At 36.8% G+C, this 19,877-nt stretch overlaps 1 protein-coding gene across 2 annotated transcripts in view; it reads left to right on the plus strand.

The window, feature by feature from the left end:
• Positions 1-1,657: 1,657 nt before the first annotated feature.
• The window catches only part of CREB3L2 (cAMP responsive element binding protein 3 like 2), a 72,258-nt gene continuing 54,038 nt past the window's right edge, over positions 1,658-19,877 (plus strand). For both annotated transcript variants that reach the window (XM_081330214.1, XM_081330215.1), the window contains exon 1: positions 1,658-2,186. In XM_081330214.1, coding sequence (XP_081186340.1) covers positions 2,085-2,186 — 102 coding nt within the window. In that variant the 5' untranslated portion in view covers positions 1,658-2,084. The remainder of the gene's footprint in view (positions 2,187-19,877) is intronic.

A 19,877-nucleotide genomic window follows, 5' to 3' on the forward strand; every position in this document is an offset into this window, starting at 1 on the left:
TCAAGAAAAGTTGTGATATAGCTTAAGCCATTTTCTGTTTTATAATATGAATAAGTTTAGAGCATACTATCAATCTTATTCCTCTCCCTCCTATTGTTTTATTTTACAATTTTACGTGGCAAGAGTTCTGGGAAGTTGAATATATATACCTAACCTTTATAAGTAGTTTTACTTTTAAATTCTCCAGCGACATCCTTGCTCCAAATATCCTGTTTTCACAGGATGTGAATGCAGATATTTAAATAAGTGTTGTATTCATAGGGCTTATGTGCGTAAGACTTGAGATATTGTCAATATTTAAGACAATATTTTATTACTAGATATCCAGGCTTTGCAGAATGATTTACCTTTTGTTCTTTATTTCCTTTGCTGAGTAAATAATAGTTAAGGTAACCTACCTTGGAATGCAAATGTTAATTGAAGGGTCTGGGTGTGCTCGATCCAGGGCTACCAGATCTGGTCTGCAGAACGCCAGGGAACATTAGGTTGCAGTACAGGTCATCCTTGTTTAGGAACCACAATTGGAACTGGCAATTTGGTTATTAAAGGAAGGGATCATTAAGTGAAACTATGACTGTGCTTATCATCTTAAGCTTTCTTTTGCTTTATGGACCTGTAAAGATCATAAATGTAAAGATTGGTCATAAAGTTACTTTTTCATTATGGTTGTAACTGTATACAGTCCCTAAATGAGGCAGTCACTAAACAAGGACTACCTGTATAGAGAGAAACCTCTTATCTCTCTGCTGGGTTCTGGATCTTTTGTAACCCAAATCTTGTAGCCCTGTGAGTCACACATTCCAGCAGCTTTCTTCAATTGTCATACCCTCCAAACGTCTTGCATTTCAAATCCCATCAAAAGAGCTGGTGAAATCTGCATCCCGCATCTTGGAAACACATCCAACTGAGAAAGGCTGCTGTTTGGGCACGTTGGCTGGGAATGATGTAAATTGTTACCCAAGATGTGTGGAATACCTTAATAGGACTCCATGCAGATCAATTCGGGGCATTTTTGTTAAGTGACCTTGTTATCTTTCTGTTCCTGCTGCCAGGATTAAATATATCCTTATTTCCCCCTGCACGTGTTTGTTTTCTTAAGAAAGAGCAACCTTTGCACCCAGTTTCTACATAGACTGAAGGATGAGTCAGTCCGGAACTACAGGGAGAAGCTGATTCGCTGCCTTGGGCTTTTAACTGAAGGCCAACAGAAACCCCTTTTACGTGGGTAACTTCCTCTCCCCTTTGGTTAAATGTCACCCCCATTTAAGAGGTTAACAACTCCTTTCCTCTCGGTCTCCCTTCAGTGCTTTATTTTTCATTCCACTCCTCACAGCAGGCGGGGTCTCTCCCGAAGCTGTATTCTTGTCGTTAAGCCATTGGCTGCAATTCATGCTCCCTGCAGCTGACAGGGCCAAGGTTATTGGTCAGCCGGGACAAATGGAACAGCAAATCCGAACAAATCCGAGGGCCTTCCCCTCACTGACGTACTGGGATTTCCCGCCCACATTCCACAGCTGGAGTGGGGGGCCGAAGCGGCATTGGAACAGGGAGGGCGGGTCTCTCAGCACGGGTAGCGGTCCGTGGATTCTGATTGGTCGGCAGCCTTAGAAGCAGGCTCGCTCGGTTTGGGGGATTGGCCAGGAGGCGGAATCCAGCCTGGATAGTGGGGTGGCTGCGGGGAAAAACTGCCTTCGGTGGTCACTGTGAGGTCGAAGGCGTTGCGGGGAGGGTGGCCGCGCATCCACGCTCCACGCTCTGCGAGACGTGAAAACTGCCCGTCTTGTGCCGGTTCCAACGTAGGAAAGGGTGACGCTTCACCTCTTGAATCCAGTAGTGTTGTTGCGGTGTTTTCTTGGAAGTTTTCAGCCTCCTTTTAAAGCGGAGTAGCCATTTCTGGGAGATAAGGGGGGGCGGCTGGGTTTATTGCTAGTGGAAGTCGCACGAGGGGTCGTGGCTCCTAATGACGCGCCGCCTTATGGAACAAGGCTGTTTTCCAGGACGGTATTAAAAGGGCCGCTGAGTGGGTTCCGTCTGCTCCCTTCCTTGTCTCCCACACGTTTGGTTTTGCTGGTCCCCGACTGACTATGGAGGTGCTGGAGAGTGGGGAGCAGAACCTGTTCCAGTGGGATCGAAAGTTGAGTGAGCTGTCGGAACCGGTGGACTCCGAAGCCCTCCTCTACAACACGGTGAGAAACGCGTCCGTTGCAGAAGTGGGGTGTAGGAAGCCTGGGGGGGTGAACGAACATTGGAGTTGGGGGGAGGGAAATAATTTTCTTGTGGAAGGAAGAGCAACAGGTTTTCAGCTGCCTTCCAAAAGTTATCCTGCTCTTAGCAATCTGGGTTTGCTCGGAGAAGCCTGGCTGGTTTGGGTAGATGAAATCCAATACCCTTAAAAGAGAGCATCATGGTGGGGGCAAGCTGATGCAAGAGGTTTTTTTTTTTTAATAAAAAAAGTGAATTGATCTGAAATTGGATTTCTTTATGGTTTTATTTCCCTTTTGTCTTCTAAGCATGACATAAGTTTCCCCTTTGGGGGGCAATGGGTCTTTTGAAAAGCTTTTGCTATTAGAGGACATCCCAGTGGGACTTTCCCAGATGCAAGAAGAGTGAGTTAGGCGTACTCAAAAGAGAGTTAAATATGGTGGAGAGGCCGGAGTTAGGAATTTCAGCAGAAGTGAAAGAGTGCCTTTGACGGGAAGAGGAAATCAGTTGAATGTTTTGCTTCTCCAGAACTGTCTGCATCTGAGGAAGAACCAGAAAACCCTCTCTTCAATTACTTTTTTTTCTTCCAAAGTGCTTTGCTGCATAACTTTTGAATGCTCTTTTCCTTCCTGTTTTGCAAGTCAAAGAGTTCCTATTATGTTGCCAGTGAGGAAAGAGTAGGTTTGCGGGAGCTATAATAATAACGGTCTCTTGCTTGGGTAAGATTCTGGTGCACTGAAAATGTAGGTCTGGCTTTCCACTTTCCCCTCTTACAATCCCAACTGTCATTGCTATTATTACATGAGCCAGTTTGGAAGGGAATGGAGGCCTAGGAATCCAAGAAATATTTGAAGTGGTTTTCAAAGGATAGTTATGAAAGAAATGGTGGACAAAATGAGGATCGGCAATTTATGCCAGATGTTTGGCTTTTTGTCCTTGGTTGAAAAATGTCAATCAGTGGATTTAAAGAACTTTATCAGACTGTCAGAGAAGGACAGGGTAGGGGTTTTTTTTTAATTTAAAGATTCCTAACGTTGAAGAAAAATAAAAGGCTTCACTTTAAGTGTACTTGAAGAAATCATTCTTTTTTAAAAAGTAATTTGTTGAAGGGAAAAGTGATTTAAAGTGCGCAGAATAGATTTTATGTATGATGAACACCAACATTACCTTCCCTCCCCCAAATCTAAAGAATGCTGTCTCCACTTCAGAATGCAAATTGGTAAAAAAAACACTGGTTTACACATTCCCCTAAAGCAAGAGTGTCCAATCTTGACAAATTTAAGACCTGTGGACTTGAACTCCCCAAATTCCCCAACCAGCAAGTTGTGAAGGTTGGACACCCCTGTCCTAAAGCTTGGTTTACTGAACTATCATTTATTGTCCAAGACAAAGTTGTCTCACCCAATACACTTAAACACAAACCATAATTTTCAAATTTTCAAATTACAATAACATGCTAAATTAAAAATAATGCTGTGCTTTATGTGAAATGGGAACTTGGCCAAATTTCACAGAATGGCTATACTTGGAAATTACATTAATAGATATTATGGTTTAGCAACACTTTGCCACCTATCATCCTTCATGCACATTATAATGTTTATCATCCTCAGTCAACATAGTCCATGTTAATATTGATTGATTATATGAGTTGTGTCAAGTACTAAGTTGGGGGACTCTGGTACATATTTATCCTACCCGTATAGATTAACATTTTTTTTAACACAGTAGTAATTGTCCCTTCAGTTGTTGAATGATAGCTCCTAGAATTCCTTCCAATGACCTTTAGATTGCTCTCCCTCTCCTATTTATTGCACTATTCATACAACCTTTTGGTACCTGTTAAAATAACCAAGGAAATAACTCTTCCTGTGTGTTAGATGCATATACAAGTCTTTAAACTGGATTATTATCCAATTTAAAGGTGATAGGTGATGGAAAAACTCACAAAAGTAATTTTTAGTTTTGGTAAATACCTTAATAGACTTTATCCTCAAATGTTCATTAGTGGAAGATAAATTTGATTTTTAATTGCTAGCAATGAAAAATATTTTGGAGTGCAGGCAAGTAGTTTTACTTAAAGAAGAATTTAAAAAACATACAGAATTCAAATATGAGTAATCCTAGTCCCTTTGTCCTAATATCAACAACAATTTAACCAAAATATTAATATTTTTTAAATTACAGATTTAGGCCTCTTCTACAACTTACTTTTGTTTCCTTTTTAACATATTTACAGTGATTATTCTATTTTAAGTTTTTTTGAAGGCCAATTAAAGATAACATATTAGTCATTCAGGTGGCTGAGTAATCTTCATGACTGGAAGGATTAGAATATGATCCCTGGACTTCATATTTTAATAACTACAGTACATTAGTTTTCTGTTACAATCTAAAGAGAATGGGGTGAACAGATAAATATATGAATAGAGTTGCAAAACAAAACATTCTGGTGATTAGACAGAAAACCAAAAAAGGAAAGTGAACTCTTATTTGGCCCCCAGTAATTAAAACCACAGCAATAGACTGATTTTGTATCAAACTCCTCTCACATCCATCCAAATTTGTTTGCTGAGGTCAAAAGCTTGTTGGAACCCATACTTTTCAATCCTTTTCTTGAACACCAAAGAGTTGCATCTTTAAGCTGTTCTTTGAAAAATTCCATTTGAATTCAATCCAGGCCAATACTAATTTTGAAATATGATAGTGTAAGTCTCCTGCTTTCAGGAGCAGATTGTCTTCATTAGGTATGGCTTACAAATATACTCAAGGGGAGCTCCAAAGATGTGTTTCCCACAAGGTTGTAGAATTTCTGTCTCAAAAATAAAAGGGCCATCATACAAAACGGAATCATTGAAAAGCTCCCTCATAGTTGGAAGGGACACCTTAATTATGCACATACTTTGTTTGCGTAAAATTTTCAGGCCTCAAGCTGGAATCCAAGGAAAGCAGATTGATTTCTTCTAGGCTTGTAATTTTTTGGAGCCGTATGAGCAGTTGAAGTGCACTATTAAGTTGGAAGAAGTGCAGTCTAAACCTGTATTGAAGACCTTGCAATCTAATATGTGGCGCAGAGAAAATAGATGAAGGGTTAAAGTGGAAAGGAATATGTTATGATTTGAAATCCATGTGATTTTGCTATGTTACAGGGTGTATGTGGTTCTGCTAAAGGGTTTTTGAAAATGATGACTTCTCAGAATGGATTTGAAGGAAATAAGAGCTGGAGAAAGAATTAAGAAAGGGTTGAGTCTCTTGAGAGAGGAGGAGCTTTGAATGGTAGATGATGAAGCTAGGTTTTTTTTAGATGATAAGTTAGAATATGCTGATAGGTAAGTGAGATCTGTACAGTACTAGATCCACTAATGGTTGGATAATTAGGGATAAAGGCTAGATGACCCCTTGAACATTATTTAAGATTATCAAGCAATGAATTAATCCGGTATCTACTCATCTTTTGCATCATATTCAAAAGTTAATAACAATTATGAATACTTTTACAAAGTTATGCATTTGTGCAGTTTCAGCCACTAAGTTACAAACTGGGTTAGCCTAGCCCAGGGGTAGGCAACCTCGGCTCTTTTATGACTCATGGACTTTAACTCCCAGAATTCCTCAGTCAGCTATGCTGACTGAGGAATTCTGGGAGTTGAAGTCCATGAGTCATAAAAGAGCCGAGGTTGCCTACCCCTGGCCTAGCCCTAATACAATAACAGTAACACAGCATGTATATAATGAGGACTTAGGGTTTATTCATTAAACTGTAATTAAATTAACATGATGCAGAGTTCCACTCCTTAATACATGGATGTTTCTCCTAATACAGTATTCAGAACTATAGTACCCTGCATACTTGTTTATTTTATCTACCCAGGCTTCCTCTTCTAGAAATTCAGTAACATTTCGAATCAAGAAGTTTTCCACTTGTTGATCTACTTTAGCTGATGTCCAAGTGTCAATGGGTCCTGTATCTTTCACTTATGAATAGGCACTCTGTCTTCTCAAACAGCTGTACATATTTCCATGTGTACGAAATGTAATTTGAAGAGCCTTTACTAGATAACTTGACAAGTACATCAAAGAGAGGAAAGAACAAGATAACTAAACTAGCTCCCTCCCTGTGTTTTGAGTCAAATTTTTGGTCCCAATATGAATAAGTTGTTTTGTACTTAAGAAAGAGCTGAAGCAGTTTGTTGAAAAGACTTTGGCTCCAAGCCAGATAAATTAGTCATAAATGAATCCTGTAGAAATCAGAAGGACTGAGATCCATCTGACACTTTCAGCTGTTCCTTGAAATACATTAAAACAGCTCTTTCCAGATACTTTGAAGTATGATTCCTAAACCTTCCATTTAGCAGAGCTAGAACCTTGCTTGATTTGTAGGAGTTGTAGATCAGTACATCTACAGGGTGCCAGGTGGGAAGAAAGCTGATCTAATTCAAGGCTGTATAATTCTTAGATACGAGCCAGCATAGTTCAGTATGTAAACCATCTGTCCATTTTCACCCAATCTATCATTGTCATTGGTGTTTGTCTGGGTCGGTTCCAGATTTAGTCCTAGAAAATTTGGATCTTATCCAATGAGAATAGTTGTCCAGGGGATTATGAAACACTATAGTTGTGTGTAATATACAGATGTCTGCACATGGAATTGTGCAGTCTATTGGGGTTCATGTATTATTATTCATCTGTTTTTCAACACAGTTGTGTGGGTATTCATGGCTTACCATGTATAAGCACAGATTGTCTGAAAAGCAGATTCATTTTAAAGCATTTGAGGCATTATGTCTGGAAATAATTGCTGTCTGTGAGATGGTGCTCCACTGGACAGATGCAAGGCTTTGGAGTTACGTATTTCTTTAGCCTCATTTTTTTTAAATAAGGGGGAGATTATTACTCCTGTGGATTTTTCCCCACTCTTCTTATTGGTGTACAGACAAGTCAAAACTTGTAGTAACAAAGATAATCTTGTCAATTTTCACTAAGCTTTGAATTTCTTTATATCTTTGAAAAAAGCAGCTGATTTTAGGAAATACTGTATTTTATATTATATTGCAGTCTCTGTCACTAAGAAAGGCAGTTATTCTTTGGAGGAGAAAGCCACTTAGCAAATGTGAGAGCATTGTTCAGTTTTGAGGGGAGTCTGGATAAAGACAGGATATTTGGGGCTTCGGGAAGTTCAGTCTTTAAAACTGTTTTTAGCCTTCTATAGGCCTTTCTGTAGATTCATGTATTTTTTCTATATGCTGATGTGTATGAAAAAGAATGTCTAAAATGACATAAGATTACAATTCTTTATATACTCACTCAAAGCTTAAACTGAATGAGTCCTATTCCCAAGGAAGTATGTTTAAGGTACTGTATAACAGTACTATAGTTTAGGTTTTTTTTAAATAGGCACAGTACACTATACAAATATTTTTATTTTATTGCCTGCACAGCGCTTTGTGTCAATACTCAGGTCTTCTCAATTATTCTAAAACAAACTTAGTCATTTCTCTTGAATGTTGTTTAGGTTAGCAATAGTTCTGACTTCAGAATTCTTGGTTACCAACTCCATGTGCTATGTGAGTGGGCAGACATTACTAACTATATAACAGAGTGCTACAAGGTGAAATTGGAACTTTTATGGTAAGGCAGAAAAAAAGATGTGCTTTTGAATGTACAATGTATTGATTTCCTCCAAATGTCTTAACTTAAAACCTAATTTGATTCACCAGTGATCGCTAAGATTATCTACAAAAATAATATATTCATCAACTTTCCCATTAAGTAAATGTTACCCTTTTCTATAGGCAGATCATCTGCTGTAAATTTACCAGGATAAAGACATTAATATGGAACTATATATTAAATGGCTTTTTTGTATAGTAGCCTGCTGAAGCTTGTGTTGATGATGATGTAATGATCTCCACAAAGGAGAGGGAAGAATCCATGTAAGTTCAATCTCATCTTGTACTCCATTTTAAGACTTTGATTATGCTGCAATTTGTTCTCAACTCAGCCTTTTTCTTTTAAATAAAGTAAAAGTCTCAAAAAATTGTTTGAAGTTTTGTGCATAATTATTTGGTTTTTATAAGTATATCTCATGAATTTGGATTTAACTGTTAAGGTAATATGATGGAGCTGATTTTCTATGGAAATGAGAGTAGGGTACTTATGCAAGTATGACTACAATTGAGTCCAAAATTTCTGTTGATAAGCAAGACATTTGTTAAGTGAATTTTGCCCCATTTCACAGTTGTTAAATAAATCAGGCTTCCACACTGACTTTGTTTGTCAGAAGGTTGCAAAAGGTGATCACATGACCCTGGGATACCGCAACCGTCGTAAATATGAGTCAGTTACCAAAGGTCTGAATTTTGATCACAGACTTTGGGTATGCTGCAATGGTCGTAAGTGGGAAATACGGTCATAACTCAGTTTTTCAGTGTCATAATTTTAGATTGTCACTAAACGAACTGATATAAGTCGAGGACTACCTGTCCTTTGCTGAAACTGTACTAGTGAAATGGATTGTTTGTATTTATCTATTTCATATTTTCTTGTCTTCCCTTCACAAGATGTTATATTATTAAATTATTTCTTGACAAATAGCTATGTTTAACATTTTGAACTTTTGAAGAAGTAGAGATCCTTCTATTGAGCAATCCTCCCAGTTTATACTTGAGCAAACAAACCAGGATATAGCTTTAAAAAAAAAGACTGAGTTCTGTGTTGAAGTTTGTGCCTATAATTTTAAAGTCATTTTGGGGCATCTAAATGAGATAGTATATTAAATGGTGTGGTTTTCCTTCTTTGTGTATGAGTAATGTACATTCTATATACACAGATGGAACTGAAGATAATCTAATTCTGTTTAATGACCTCTTTTTCAGTTATGAATTTTCCTCTACAGTACTATTTTCAAGGTGTCTACCTCAGAGTTGCTCAGTATAATAAAGTGATAAACATTTGTACTACATACTGAAAATTGTAAAGTCTGAGATAATACTAATTTATCTGTATTTACGTTACCATACATTGCTTTGTTTGAGGTGGATTTTTTTTATCAAAAATCATGTGAGCTGTAGCCTGACAGAAACGTAGAATTCTCTTAATCTAAAGTTTAGATAAGGAAAAGGAAATATTAACTTAAGTCTGTTGTAGATTTCTGGTCTGGACCCACCCCTATGGCTTTACAAAAGTAGTTAATATGAAAAAAAGTTACACCCTTTTTTAATCCTAATTATTTCAATAAAATAAACGAGGAACTTGCCTAAACATCTTGGTATCTTTTGAGCCTTGGTGGAGCAGTGGGCTAATGCCTCCTTAAGTAACACCAGCTGCCTGCAATTAGTGCAGGTTCGCATCCCACCAGGCTCAAGGTTGACTCAGCCTTCCATCCTTCCGAGGTAGGTAAAATGAGGACCCAGATTGTTGGGGGCAATTAAGCTGACTTTGTAATAATGCCGCTTGGGGTGTGTGTGAAAGCCCTAATAAGCAGGCATATACATAGAATGAAGGCTACTGCTAAGCTTGTAAGCCGCCCTGAGTCTTCGGAGAAGGGCGGGATATAAATGGAATTAAAATAAAATAAAATAAATAAAATAAATGATGTCGAACGTATGTGGGGACTACAGTATCTGCCTAATCCTTTCGCTGCGACCTCAAAACTTTCCTTTTTCATCAGGCTGACCTGGATTGATGACGGGTTTTTAAAATGTTTTAATTTTTAATTGTTTAGTTAATTTATTTTGGGGCTGTTTATTTAATCTCTTTTAACTTTTGTATTGTTGTTTTTTATGGTTGTTAGCCGCCCTGAGTCCTTCGGGAGATAAGGCAGCATATAAGTCCCAAAAATAAATAAAATAATAAATAAATAAAATAAATCAATATCATCGTATTGATTTGAATGGAAATCTTTATTTTTTTTTTATTGCACAAAATCATAAAATGAAACTCAAAACCCAAAACTAGAAACCTAGGTGGAATCTAACTAGTAACTTGAAAATATTGAGAGGATTACTATGGAATTTGTGTCAAATCTTTTTTGCATGCTACATTTAAAAAAAAACTACGGTAACCCTTTTCTTAAGCACAGATGGTTTTTTGTCCAGGTATCCTGAGCCCTGAAATGCTCTGTTTAAAACAATCTTCTCCAAGGTATATGGCTGATTTGAAATCCTGGAGGAAGTAGAAGAATGATGGCAAATAATTGCCATATCACTGTCAAGCTACTTACTGAGCATGTCCATAAAGTCACTCTGAACCAAGTTTTAGGTTTGAATTATGATAATTTGGGTTAGTCCCTTTTTCAGGCTAGGCTTATAAAATCTTGACTTGTTGGTTAATTGATTTTCACTAAGTCAGTACACAAGCTAAATCATGCATCTTTAAATATCTTATAGATTACAGTACCACACAGTAATTAATAACAAAATAGTGATGTCCAACTATATATCAGAATGTTAGGAACCCATCTAGCAATTTAAAACAAGGGCCAGGATATCTATTCAGACGTCTCTACACATGAACTCTCTGTAGGTTAGACAGTTATTTTTTAATATTTAACTTAATGTCCTATTATATATGAATGTTTGGCAGAAATGTGTGATATGCAAGCTACTGTAGTAATGCTTCATTCTTGGTACAGTCAACATATATAACATCAAAGTTCCAAGTTTTTCCCCCCAAATCTTTTTCCATTAAACTCAAAAGAAAAGTTTCTGGTTTTATCTTTATATTCATTTTAAGAATCTTCTGTATTAGAATATGAAACCTACTTCAATATTTCTTTGCTTTATCACATGTCCACCATGAATGATAAAAAGTCCCTTCTTTACATTTGCATTTCCAATATTCATTTGAAATACCTTTATATATTCTTGATAATTTGTCTGGTGTTCAATACCAACGATGCATTGTCTTATAAAAATTTTCTTTTTTAAATTGTAATTTAGTGTAAATTTTAAACCTTTGTCCACATATTCTCCCATTGTTCAAGTTCCTTGCCCATTGAATCATACAATGCTTTACATATGCACTATTCAAATTCAATAACCTTTTATAGACCGTAGCAATAATATGTTCATCACTACCACATAGTAGGATATCCAGTTCATTTTTAACAAAGTCAAACCTTTTGTCTAATTTAAATCTTTCTTTCAATTGTTAATATGTAAACCCATGACAGACATGTCCTTCTGATTCTAGCTCTTCCTTAGGTTTGAGGATAGGATCAGCAAAATTAAAAGATATTATTTGACCTTAAGCCCACTAGTCCAGCTTCGCCACCATTTCTTTTACTTTATACAGAAAATGGAAGGACACTTTGATGCCCACAATGGACGAATGTCTGCAAAAGTGGATTAAGTTAGCAGAGCTGGCTAAATTGACTGCTTTGACTAAAGAAAAAAAATACTTTTGTTTCAACTTGGAAACCGCTTCTGGACTTTGTGCTTGAGGTGAAAAAAAATGAAACTTTGATTTTGGGTTTTACCGATTAGATACATTTGTTATAAAAATGGCTAATTTATACTATTATGTAAAAGTAAAAAGTTTAATGTTATTATCTTATTTTACAGGGAGTTGGAAGTCAAAGCCTTTCCCCCCTTCTTTTCTACACTTTTCCCTTCCCGTTTTCCTCCCCTATTTTTCCTATTATTTGCTTTTGTATTTTTGTATTTTATGTTAAAGGTAAAGGTAAAGGTCCCCCCGTACATGCAATAAAAAGCAATGCCTCATTAACCATTTTTAATTGGTCTTGTGCTTAACTATAATACTGAAGTTCTCAATTTCCTTAGTTTTCTTCATCTACTTAGTGTTCTTATGGTATTAATGGTTGCTTAGTATTTTGATTGTGCTGTAAACAATCTAGTAGCTCTTGTTAGGACTAAAGGGAATCTGGAAGATTATGTTATAAAGAAGAGTCATCTGCATTTTAGACAATGATACAATTAGTTTAGAATGCATGTGACAGAGTCCATGGTTCATTTTCCAGCAAACTTGTCTTGCGTTTTGCCAAAGCTGAAGTTCAGAGTAGATATTCTTTTCGATGAGCTGGGGAAACTTTGAGCTTTTCTTATCTCATCAGATACACTACTCAGAAAAGGCAGCTACTCTTAACTATCAACTTGCTTTCTTGTTTTTATGTAAACTCTGAACCCTTTATTTAGCTGGGGACCCTTTCAAGAGCTTCTCTTGCAAGACCTTGGTTCTTCAATGTCTTTCTGAAAATGTTTGGGAATTTTGCATTCATATATTTTGTCTCAATAAACAAGAGAGCTCAGTTGTTCAATATCTAGCACATTGTATTGGATTAATGATGTCCCATGTGCTTTCACAGAAATGGGATATTAATCCATAATGATTTTAAAACCATGTTTGTGACATTTTCAAATTGGCTGTCCTATTTCAACACATTTTTTCTTGATTGGGTTTATTTTTCAGAGCCTTTCTTACAGTATATTATTATACAATTGCACATACAGAAATAAATCCCACTTGGTTTAATGTGATTTTTGAATTATTTATTCAGCTTACTTGATTTATTATCAATGTAATTGTACCTATTGTATTTACAGTGGAAGACACATTTCTTTATGCTGCAGCCAACAGCATGGGAAAAAAGCCAGAAAAGTTTCTATAATGAATATAATATCTCCAGATCTGGTGACATGATCTTCCGTTAGGCAATAATGGAATTCTAAAATTTATTAGTACTATAAGCCTGTTTTCATCTTACCCATATAAAGGGCTTCAGTTGGGAATATCTTTTGCAAAGTGGCCATTGAGAAAATGGCTATCCTACTTGGTGTGACCTGTCGTTGAACATGCATTTACCAGACTCCTAAGATATTGCAAGTTCAGCTGTTTCTACTGTGAAGAAATCACAGATGTGCAGGGTGGCACAGGATAGAAGATGTGATTTCACCCCTTCACCAAGTTCACATGACCCACTGGTCTATTTACTCCCAAATAAGCCATCATGAAAATGAACATGGCAGTGCACATTTCATTCTAGATATGTATAAGAAAATGGTAGAGACAATGCTTGTCAAACCAGACAGAGGATTCCCTGTATTGTACCAGAGAGCACAGTTCTGAGAATTATTCTACCTTCCCTTTATGCTATGCAAGATTAGCCGCTAAGTGCTAATACAAGGAAAAACTATGTCTAAAATATGGTACAATAGTAAACTTGAAAAACCTGGGGTAATGGTAACAATCCAGTGTCTTAAAAGTTTTGGACTTCAGCTATCATCCCTTTGCTGCCTTGCATTTGGAAGGCAGCATTTTTCCTAATCAGTAGGGCATTGCTATTCAAAGTGATTTTTGAATTGTGACCTTGTTGACCATGAGTTGGCCAAGCCTTTCTTTGGTCTCAGGGGCACATCTGGAAATTAATTTGTTTGGTGGGACAGAACTCTTGCTAAAAGTGCACTCTCATGCAGGGACTTATTCCCTGTGAATCCTCTAGATTCCCTACTTGATGAGATTATGTCTATGCTGACCCAATGAGAAACCCTTCATTTTGTTGTTGTTGGCAGTGGCTAGCTTGAAAGAGGACTCTAGTCTACTGTGTCTTTGCCTAATCATTCCAGTTCAGACAGCTGAATGGATTAAAGGTGGCAAAGGTCACTGTAAGCTCTTGTCTATCTTAAGATTGGCAGGAAAAGCACCATTGGATGGGTGTGGCCATAAGACTTGTTTGCCAATTCCTCCACTTAGTTCTGATTTTTCTAGTTCTTTGAACAGTTCTAAAAGTATAACTTTATTTAAAGAACTGGGCAGAACAGAAACCCTCAGTGGAGGACTAGTAATTTTTTTACCACATGTTCTCGAAAGAGAAGATACAGCAGAGGAGGAGAACAATGGTAGATCACATTACCATAATTACATGTGAGCTGAGTTTCTTTAGCTGGCTTCCTAGAAACATCTGTTCCTCTTGCTGTGAGGTATTCAGTAAGTCCTGGGCCAATTACCTGTATCAGTTCTGTTTCTCTGTCTCTTCAGTTTATTATAGCCCGATGTTTCCTTTCTCTGACGCAGAGAGTTTGCATGTTTCTTGCCATTTTCCTCCCAGCTGTCTTATCTGGGTGATTTCAATGCCTGCTTTCTGCACTGAAAATAATTAGTTTTAGCTCTTATGAAACTTTTTTTTTTTAAAAAAGGCTGCCTTTGGAAAATGCAGCAGATGTATATCTCCTTTTATTTAATCTCATCTCATTGTTGCCTCTCTGAAAAGTTTAAAAACGAACAACAATAACAACAAAAAAGGATAAATATATGTGTGCATAAATAATGGGATACATTTTGCATCTTCTTCTCTTGATGGGACTGGGGAGATCCAGCTTTCTTGGATAAATAATATAGCCAAAGTTTTCAATATAAGACTTCCTCCAAGTGCATCTGGGTCCCTCCTACTAACCTTGGCTCAAATCTCAGGAAATTAGTGTTTTGAAATGGGAATGTCAAATCTCATAGGAGATTTCAGCAATCTTGCTGAGAGAGACAGATGCCTGAAAAGATGGCTAACTCCTGCAGTAGAGATGAGCTTCCTTCTTCCTCTATTTTTTAAAATTGCAGACCTCTCCCAATAAAAAAACAAAGACTGCCATCATCACATACCGGTATATTTTTTTTAAAAAGTGCTACATTCATTATTGATATCCTAGAAGTAACAAAAGAGCTTTTCATAAGTGAGGGAGAGCAAAAAATCTGGTGCTTGCTGGCTTTCTAGATATGAGATTCCATTGTGCATTAACACCAGACTAGTGTTCTCTGCTCAGCAGCTGGAAAGTTTAACTCACTGGTAACTCCCTAAAGACAAAAATTCACAGGGGGAAAAAAAAGTTTGCCAGCTTTGGAAGAAAAAAATGTTTTCATGTGAATAAATGTGTTGAAAGTAGGTGAGCTGCACTGGAATCAGAAATATTGTGCTGAGAGAACTGGAAGGGAAATGGAACTAGACTGTATACTGAATTTATATTAAAATTGGAACTTTATTAAGTTCAAGATTAACTATTATTTGCATAACCTTTAGGTCAGCAGTTAGAATATTGTGTGCAATCTTTATTCTCTTATCTAGCTTCTCTTTTTTTAGCTTCAGAGTCTAGCCTGACACTTGCAGTAGCAAGTAGCAGACTATTAATACACTCATTAAATACAACCACTGAAAATTAACTAGAAGTGGTGGGGAAAAGTAGAGAGAGGAAGATAAAGGGCTATTCCTTACTCATTGCACCAACGGCTGTCCATACTCCTCCTGGTGGGTCTGAGGTGGCATATGTGGCCTTGAGTCTAGAAGACTGTAACAAATGTTTGGATAATGTCTGATGAAATTGAGACTCCAGCTACTATCAGACAAACAACTCCACCTATAAAATCTGTTGTTCACTCCCTGCTGTGTTCTTCCTTGTTTTGGGGATCTGGCAAGACCTGGAGTAAACTTGAACAATATGGAAGGAAAGTGAAGACTATTTGTCCAGCGAGGCCTGCTAATATGGGACAAGACATTGTGGTTTGTTTTAATCATTGCTAACAAAAAAGTAGAATTGCTTGCTTAATACTAAACTTAGGATCCTTGGTAAAATATTTGCAGGCAGCAGTGTGCTTGCGTGCACTTGTGTTGCAAACACTCACATTTACTTGCTGTCTGAATTTTGTTTAGACTCTTTTAATGAACTGATATAAATGGAAATTGTCCTGATATGACCAAAAGCAACAGAATTATCTTCCTTTACAATAATTATTGGGACTCATTGGCATTTTTAAAAAATAAAAGTGCTTGTTTTGAAGACTGCTGAGCTGACAAGAAAAAAAAAGTTTGATAAATTGAGCAATGATAGGAAGCATCTGGGTAGAAGGAATAACAGGGAACAATGTATGTTCTACTCATTTGATAAATTGATGTTTGGTACAGATGATATTGAGATCGAATTTGGCTTTGGTTCCCGGGACCAGAGATTTACTCTGTTCCTGGTGACTGGCCCAAATTCAATCTCAAATTATTATCCTGGGACACATATATTTGCCTTCATTCATGACAGATGATATCTATCATGATAATAATTTTGTTCAGGTACCTACAACATTCCAAATATATGCACCACTCCAAAAAGGTTGGGACTATAATAGTTGTAAAGCATAATCATCTTCAAATATTTCTTGAAGCCAAAATCCAAAACCCACAATAGAATCTTTAATTTAGTGGAGTTTTTGTAATAGGGCAGAGTTTCTGGTCTTTGCCAAATTGTGGCCTTGTGCTAACATGATTCATTCTAAGTCCTGCCTGATGTCTTATGGTTCGGTAACAACTTCAGAAACTGCCACAACTATTATCAAATTATCAAATGTTTAGAAGAAAAGATCAAACTTATTTTTTCCTTGGCCAGTGCTTGTCTGTACAGTATTTTGTGACCTGAATGAAACAAGCAATACTTGGAAATGAAGTAGACACCCAGTGGCTAACATCCTCTAGAACAATGGCTATTCTAATTGTGAAATGCGAATAAGATACAAAAATAATTCAGTGCTCGAAGTGTTATTTAGGGACAAAAGAACTGGCAACATAGGCAAATAGTAAAAATGGATGTATAAATACCAAATTGTAATGCTTGGCAGAGTAATTGGGAAAATAATTCAGTAGAGAAACATGAACTAACAAAATGCCATGCTGATACAGGTACTCCTTGACTAAAGACCACAATTGAGCCCAACATTTTTGTTGCTAAGTGAGACATTTGTTAAGTGAGTTTTACCCCATTTCACAACCTTTCTTGCAATGGTTGTAAGTGTGAAAAATGGTCATAAGTCACTTTTTTCAGTGCCATTGTAACTTTGAATGGTCACTAAATGAACTATTGTAAGTCGAGGACTAATTTTATTGGCTTGTACATGAACTATTAAAATGGAAAATATATTTGATATGACTTGGAAAAATAACTTATACATCTGAGTTCTTGATTTTGAGACCATTGAAGGACAATAGTTGTATATGTAGTGGAAGGCTGACAATTTATCCAAATTTTCAAATCCTAAATCCATATCCCTAAACTGCGATTATAGTTATAATGGCATATATGTTATCATATTTGTGAGCTAGAAAGATGGTGCTTATAAAATTCTTTGGAAGTACTGATAAGTACATATACTACATTTTATCTATCTTTACCGCAAAAATCTTTATATTCTATTTATGATTCTTGACATTTTGCAGATGAAGGGTTAATCTGGAATTTAGTTAAAATGCTAAAGTATAGTGTCCAAGTTATAGGTAAAATATTATTATTCTGTCAGATGTTCTAGGGCAGTGTTTCTCAACTTTGGCAATTTTAAGATGTGTGGGCTTCCACTCCCAGAATTCCCAGCCAACAAGGCTGACTGAGGAATTCTGGGAGTAAAAATCCACACATCTTAAAGTTGTCAGCCTTGAAAAATGTTGTAAGGATATACATGAAAATAAAATTCATCTAAAAACCTTACCATGACTAGCAACACAAAGGTGTTTTCAGTTTCAGATTTCTGCTAATTATATAACATGTAATTTTCATTTCTAGTAATGGAAGAAACCTTTCTGTAATTTCTGCTCCTATTTTACTGCAAGCATAACCAGAATCCACCATAATCTAATTTATGATGTGGGTAGTGCTTTGTTTAATATATTGATAGACCCCAATCTGCATAAGAACCCATAAAAAGCAGATTACAAGTAAAATGTAAAACATGCAATCATAACAGAGTTAATAAATTGTGAAATATTAAATAGGGTCAAGACAAAACCTGTTTAAAGAACAACATATTAAACATAGCCATACACAGTAACAAACAATTATTCCTTGTAAAACCCACAGAAAGTTATCAGAGGGAGCCAGAGGTGTTTTCGTTGGAAAAAGACAATACAATGATTCTGGGTCTGCGCGAAAAGGGCCTCAACCAGACTATTTTTGTGCTTATTCTGCAAGAAGAGTAGGCGAGGCCTGATGGTGCTCTTTTTAAAGCTATGTTTGAGAAATAATACTTTATGGAAGGAAAGATTGACTTGATGACCAGCAATCCTGCTGAGAGGAAACAAACACTTATGGGAAGGAATGTCATCCTTCACTCTTTCATGTCACATGTAGTGGTGCTGGCAAGTAAGCATTCCATTAACTACCATTTGTTGATGAGGGTTAATTTTAGGAAACTATTCCTAGCAATTAGGGTTGTTACTTCCCTGTCTTTTTGCTGTGTACCTCCTTCCTCTTAATCTATGCTAGATGAAGCTGATCCATCTGAATTTGTTATGTAGCTGATACGAAATAGTCATGTGAGTTGCCTCTGGTTTTCCTTCACCCCAGAATTCTATACCTAATTCCTTTGGGAGAACATCTGTACTCTACCATAACTATCATGTCTTTTTGTCTGTAACCTTTAAAACCAAATTAAAAACCCCATTGAAACCCAAATGTAAAAGCTATTTAATAGGTAGCATTCCTATTATATAAAGAATAGGAATGCTCGTACTGAGATACTGCCCACATTTAGCCATTGTAATGTTTTCTGCATTAAATGTTAATGTTTTCTGCATCTCTGCAGTTAATATTTTTTTTCAGCATAATGCCCACGTTTTGTGCATTTAATGCTTTCTGTACCCTCTTACTCCTTTCAAAGTTCTTACATCAGCAGTTTTTTTTAAAAAAACAACAACTGAGCTCCCATTTTTGGCTGTGTAACTTGACTGGTTTCTGGGATATGTTGGTTGAGCCTTTCCTGATTACCATAATTGGTCAGTTCTATATATACTTTGGCTTCCACTTTTCCAGAGCTGGGGAAATGAGAAGAGAGGTTCTTCTCACTGAATCAGGGCAAAACAGAAATGCTTTCCTGGCATTTCCCAATCAATGGAATAATTCTGTAATGGCATCCTTTCTGAAGCTCACCAAGGTCTATTTATCTGACATAGATGAAACAATTCCAAAATGGTAGAATTCTTGCTGCTTAGAGGGAAGAGTCTTTCCATAAACAAAATTGGTCAGGTCTTATATTTACTCTTTTAAATTCCTTTCAGTACTTTAACGTAATATTTATGTATTGCTTTTAACTTAGCTTTTTGAGACATTGTCTTACAGATAGCGATACATAGTAATTATGACTGATTATATGCCAGCTTGTTTTTAATTGCTTGCAAATATCCTAAATTAACACATTTTTCTATTCAAAAACAGTGCTCCAAGAACAAAGCAGTAGTAAAGGCAATATTTATGGAGATTGGAGCACCACACTAGCAACTTTGAAGAATGGGCCATATTATGGTGCTTCCCTCCACTTTATTAAACATTTGATGTCATCATTCTCTATTCCTTATAAAGCTGAGAGGAGAAAGGTGATGATTTTTGTGTTATTCACCAGTAATGAACATCTGATTGGATTGATTGGGAGCAGCCCAGAATTGGTTGAAAGATGGGTGGCTATATAAATATTTTAAATATATAAATTAAGTCGATTAGCAAATTCTGCCCTACCGTGTTTCTCCAAAAGACCTACCCCCAAAATAAGCCCTAGTTTTGGGGCGAGGCGCATGTCTAAAAATCAAGCTAGGGTGGGGGTGTGGGGATGAATCTGCCCCATGCTCCCTGCACCTGCTTACTGTTGCAGCCGGGCCTCCCATGAATCGACACCTGCCTCACCTCACCTGCCTACTACTTCTGTGGCAA

This window comes from Vipera berus (assembly GCF_964194415.1).
Source record: "Vipera berus genome assembly, chromosome: 6".
Lineage (NCBI taxonomy): Eukaryota > Metazoa > Chordata > Lepidosauria > Squamata > Viperidae > Vipera > Vipera berus.